General features: G+C 37.3%; 1 protein-coding gene across 2 annotated transcripts; it reads left to right on the top strand.

Annotated features, from left to right (window-relative positions):
- Nucleotides 1-400: 400 nt before the first annotated feature.
- LOC127241066 (uncharacterized) lies at nt 401-5,058 on the top strand. 2 transcript variants are annotated; one of them, XM_051259957.1, is made up of 4 exons: nt 401-774; nt 1,200-2,033; nt 2,885-3,303; nt 4,306-5,058. In XM_051259957.1, the coding sequence occupies exons 2-4, from the start codon at nt 1,202-1,204 to the stop codon at nt 4,918-4,920; spliced, it is 1,866 nt and encodes a 621-aa protein (XP_051115914.1). In that variant the 5' UTR covers nt 401-774; nt 1,200-1,201; the 3' UTR covers nt 4,921-5,058. The 2 variants fall into 2 exon arrangements, with proteins under 2 accessions (XP_051115914.1, XP_051115913.1); XM_051259956.1 differs by having other exon boundaries at nt 401-2,033.
- Nucleotides 5,059-5,301: the final 243 nt, after the last annotated feature.

Below are 5,301 nucleotides of genomic sequence, written 5' to 3'. Positions count from 1 at the left end.
ATTTTAATCTTAATCTATAATTATTTTTACTAAATAATAATTATTTTTACTAATACACTTTTTAATTACTTATTAATTATATTTTATTTAAATTCTTGTGTATGCAGCAATACATCTATTCCATGGACCGGAGGGAGTATTATATTATATGCTTATGACGGATTCATATGACATTTTCTCTTGTAATATTTTAAAATTCTCTATTTTTATCAAATTAAAAAAAAAACAAAATTTATTTGTTGAATTTCCTTTTCTCTATCTTTTACAATTTTATTTATCACTACTATTATTAATTTAATTTAATTTCATTAGTTGTACGAAAACGTACTAATATTTATATTTATTTATTTAAAAAAGGATAGCCCTCTTAATTGACATCACGTTCACGTTCACTTGCCAGGCTCGTCGAGTTCGACCGCTCACCTCGTCACCTAATACAAAGGCAAACGTCCTTTTCTTCTCATTGTTGTTCTTTCTATATATAATAAACCCTCCGCTCTGTACAAAGCTGTCGTTCGAGCCCAAGCCTTTTCGTTTTCCTTTCTCCGCTTCGTCAGAATCACGGTCCACGCCTCTCTTGTTCGGTAGCTTTTGGTGGAAAAACCATGAAAAATGATCTCTTTTCGTCTCCTTGATGTGCTTTTTCTCTGCTTTCGATTTCGATTGAAAGTTTCTGAAGAAGATAAGCAACTGGCGGCGGTGGGTGTTGCCGGCGTTGGAATTTTAGTTTCCATTTTGTGCTTCTTGTCGGGAATAGCATTGCGGGAATCACTGGTAAACGAGCTTGTCTTGGAGATTAAAATTATGGAATTCTGTTGTTAATGCTTTGCGATTTTGTCTGGTTTTTGTGAGATTAATCTGCATTTGAATGCTACCGAGCATTTGGGGATAAATAATTAGGGTTTTCAATTGATTTGGTGGAATTTGGGGGCAGCTTGTTTCGTCGTAGCTGGTTTTGGTTTCTGGAATGGTTAAATAGTTAGTGTTGTTGACGAGATATGTATACGAATCTGATTCGGATGGCGAATTGGGGGTGGGGTTGACTTTAATTTTGGTTTCATCAGTTCGTTCTTAAGATTTGGTAATGTGAGGATTTTTAGGGTTTTGGATTTTAGGGGTTTTGGATGCTGATGATAATCATCGAAGAAAGATTACACCCTTTTTATTTGGGATTGAATTTTGGTTCATTGTACTACTAGAAATGGATGTTTGGGTTTTTGCTGCTGCCGCCGGCGCCGGATATGTAGCTCAGAAATTGAAGAATCTTCGATTTAATAAAAGTAATTCGTGCTCGGTTTCTGGCAAGAAGTGTAGCTTTGATCTTTTTGATTCCTCCAGAGCTGCAATGGCTGCGCAAGAAAGTGTCGAGGGGCATAAAAAACTGTCGTGTAATGATGCTTCGAATAGTGGAGCTGAAAGGGACAGTATGGCAATGGTTGTTGATTCAATGTTCCGAGGTGTGGTTTATGATCCGAATTCTTCAAAGGGACGTAATGTCGAGGATAGTGACAAAGGGGATTGGGAGGACAGAGTGGCTTTCGACGCTGGCGAGGTTCTTACAGGAGATACGGCAACTCAATCTTCATCAAGAGATGTTGGATTTTATTACGGGTTTAAACGGGGTAGAAGTAGCCGGAAATTTGGAGGAATTAGGAGTAAATTCATGAAGCCGCGAAATTCGCTCGAAAGCTGTGTGATGGCTCAGTTTTATAGAGAATATGCCAAATTTGAGGAATGCATTTGCTCGGTTCATCCTCCGGAGAAACCAATTTCGAATCCATTTTGTGTGAGTGATGGAAGTAAAGTAATTCGAAGAATGCCTTGTGAGTCTTGTAGTATGACACGAGAAACGATCAAACCTGAAGTTTGTAATGATACATGTCCTGAAGGGGATGAATTAGTCGTTGGCATTCCAAAATTGCCTCCCGTGAAGTTGTCGCAGAGAGGTAAAGCTAAAGTCGGAACTGAGCAGGTTTTGATGGAGAGACGAAATGTGAAATTGGCGACTGGAAATCGAAGTAATGAACAAGATGGTACGGTACTATACTATGAATTCTGTTTCCGGATTTATCGTTCAAAGTGTTTATTTTTTTATGTTTTTGCTTCGAACTAGATGTGCTGGTTCTTAATTATACTAGGAAAATATGTTGTTTGGTTGTTGAACTAAAAGTGTGGCTAAATTTTTTAATTGATGTCTTAGCTTGTTTGACGAATATCATTGGCAAATATACAGTGGTAGTAACCTAGTTTATAGTAATTGGTAAGAAAATTGTTGATTCCGAGGAGTGCTCACAATGGACTTTGACATATGGTGCCGTATCAGAATTTATGATCGAACCCTTCACTCCGTGTAAGAAAAGAATGCTGAGGGTGTGTTTTTTTTTCAGTCGGGATTAGGTTTGGAAGTTTTAGCTCTTGATTTACTGATATTTGATATGATATTTTGTGAAATGAAAAAATATATTTTGTTTCAAAGAACGGGACTTTGTAATAGTATTTTTGTAGTGAGTGCTTATGTAGGAAGAAAGTGTTCGCGTTTGTGCGGGTGCTCGATTGTCAATATTCGATCGAATAATTTACATTGATTGTTGTGTTTGGGCATCTGCATTAATCTTTTTGACTTTTGGCATGTGTTGTGTACGATATTTTTATGATTTATTATTTTCCAGTTTTCCGGTTGTATTACATTGTCGAATTTAGATAGAAATGTTCGAAGATATTTTGCACATCAATGTCTTATGTGATAATTGAGATAATTGTTTCAACTTTGTATTTTAGTTGGAAAATTTTCAATTTCATTCAGGATTTTAGTGGTTACATTTTGATGCTGCAGGGTTTATATTCTCTTTTAGATTTAAGCCAACGACTTTTTTTGATTTGTCAGGATTATCCGACGGTACTCTCCAATTCTACGTTGGATTGACTATGGGCATCTTATATTCATTCTGGGGGAGCAAATGGGAAATCGAAAAGTTAAAGAAATCATTGGCGCAGACCGAGAGCCTCATCCAGGACTTGCACGAGGAGCTCGAGATGAAAGATGCATTAACAGTGAAGGAGCTTGCGGTCGAGGATCATGAATCACCAAATGCGCAGAACGATTCTCACGTTGACGACGCCGGGCAACCAGCTTCATCACTCGAAGAAAAACAGGACAATTCTTCGAGGAATTGCAATGCCGATAAAGTTGCTGATGAAGAATCGTTGCGGAAAATTGAAGCAGAGCTTGAAGCCGAACTGGATATGTTGGAAACGAACATGAATTCCTCTCGGTTTAAAGGGCAAATGTCCAGTTTAGCAAAGGTACGATTTTTATGCTTGCTTTTCTACAAGACGTGTGATCCGGTAACCTGTTTCGAATTGAGTCGAAAATTTTATGTTTCTGATTTCATGCATCTGATTTGACGACTAGTTTGGCCAAAAATTTACGAATTTGAGTTACCTAAGTCTCTGAAGGATTCAATGGGAGATTATTTAGCATAATTTATATGGCCGATATTACGTATATGGTTGTTTTCAATGTGTGAAAATAGGGTTCATGTGAATAGTTGTGATAGTACTTTGCGGCTATATATATATATACATACATACGTAATTTTCGTCGATTGAGATTTTATGTGTAAATTTGAGGGTCGATATATTTGATACATAAATAATTTGATTGTGGATAAATGACTTACGAAAGTAGTTGAATCTTGTGTATGTTGTGTGTAGATTTGAGGGTCGATACATTTTTTTTGAATAGTGGTTCGGATGTGACGCTTTGCCAGAAAAGTTACTCTCTCCGTCCCAAATCGAAGTGGCATTTTGAAATTTTGTAGTATATTAAAAAAATAATAGTATTTTATTAGTGTGTAAGAATTTTTTATATTTTTGTTATTTGACTTTATGTATAAAGCAATTGTATCTTTGTAATTTAAGTAAAAATTAAGGATTTTTTTATATTAGTGTATGGTTATTTTTTCTAAAATATGAAAGATATTTTGAAGTGGGACAAACGGAAATGGTAGAAAGAGTACTTTGAATTGGGATGGAGGGAGTATTATTTTTACAAGGAATCATAAAGATTTAAGTCATTCTTTCGTGCATTACATTTGTCGAGAGAAATAGCGCTCGGGTTGTTCGTTTGTGTTTCGAAGGCGTTTTGAAGTTGAATTTGAATTTTTTTAACGAAAAATAGGTGTTGGATGTAATGTTTCTTAGCTAGAAAAAAGAATATTTTACCGTAGATTGCATGGTGTGAAAATTGGTATCGATTTTCGCCGAACATTTCTTCTATTGACTATCTACTCTCTTACATTACAGCTCGATCCGAATTTCGTATCCAATGTTATCGAGGGCGAGTTTCGAGCCGACTTATTCGGGGTAAAAGTTGGTGCCCAAGTTTACGCTGATAGAGACGGGAGCAACCGTTCGACGCCACGGTACGACCAATATCCCGTCTCTCCTAGGGAGCTAAGTCTCCGCTTACACGAAGTCATCCAGTCGAGGCTCGAAGAGCGCGTGCGGGAGCTCGAGGCGGCGCTCGAGCACAGCCGTCACAAGAAGCTCGAGTGTTCCCCGGAATCTGACCGCACCCATTCGTCCGAGCACGAAATCGCGGCTGCGTCCCGCGATTTTGATCAGCCCGTCATCATCAACCTCTCGCGGGGAACTCCGGCTGCATACAACGACGCGTACGAGGATGAGGAAGAGATGTGTCCGTTTTCCGGTGGGGGTCGGGGGGCGGAAATGCGCCGGAATTCAGAAGAGGAATTGCCGACGGCGACGACGGCGGCGGCGGCGGCAATTGAGCAGTGTAGCAGTGGGGAGGAAGATGAGATGGAGAAGATGCTGATAAGGCAGATTGTGGAGAAGGCGAGGAAAGGGTCGCCGGCGGTGATCAATGCTCGGAGGGCTTTGCTGTCTGCTGAATTTTGATGCCGATTATTCAGAATTAGGATTTTTTTTTTGTGGTGATTTTTTAATTAATGTGTTCTGTAGCCTTTTTGACGTATGAATTTTTTGTATTTTTAAAAAAGAAAGTGTTAAAATGTGTGTAAGTTCTGTTTTTCTAAATATTTTTAAAATATTTTATTTTCTATATTATATTAAAAAATCAATTTACAATCAAATATCATATTAATATGTATTTTATAATTTTTTTTTTATATAAAATTTGTGTAATTTAGGTTTTTATTTAGAATCGAACGTCAGTTTTGAACAATTAAAGAATATTTTGTGCAAATTTTATATTAACAAAAGGAATTTCACGTAATAAAGTGTTTTGTGCATTTTTACTAAAACACAATGGAGTGTTAT

Source organism: Andrographis paniculata, unplaced genomic scaffold (assembly GCF_009805555.1).
Source record: "Andrographis paniculata isolate CXL003 unplaced genomic scaffold, ASM980555v1 Contig80END, whole genome shotgun sequence".
Classification (NCBI taxonomy): domain Eukaryota; kingdom Viridiplantae; phylum Streptophyta; class Magnoliopsida; order Lamiales; family Acanthaceae; genus Andrographis; species Andrographis paniculata.
This window is presented reverse-complemented; position numbering and strand designations above follow the sequence as displayed.

What these genes read in the sequence shown, in the direction of transcription:
- LOC127241066 (XM_051259957.1), top strand. Translation starts at nt 1,202, where the DNA reads ATGGATGTTTGGGTTTTTGCTGCTGCCGCCGGCGCCGGATATGTAGCT. An exon ending in TCGAAGTAATGAACAAGATG is followed by an intron (nt 2,034 to 2,884) that starts GTACGGTACTAT and finishes TTGATTTGTCAG; the next exon opens with GATTATCCGACGGTACTCTC. An exon ending in AAATGTCCAGTTTAGCAAAG is followed by an intron (nt 3,304 to 4,305) that starts GTACGATTTTTA and finishes CTTACATTACAG; the next exon opens with CTCGATCCGAATTTCGTATC.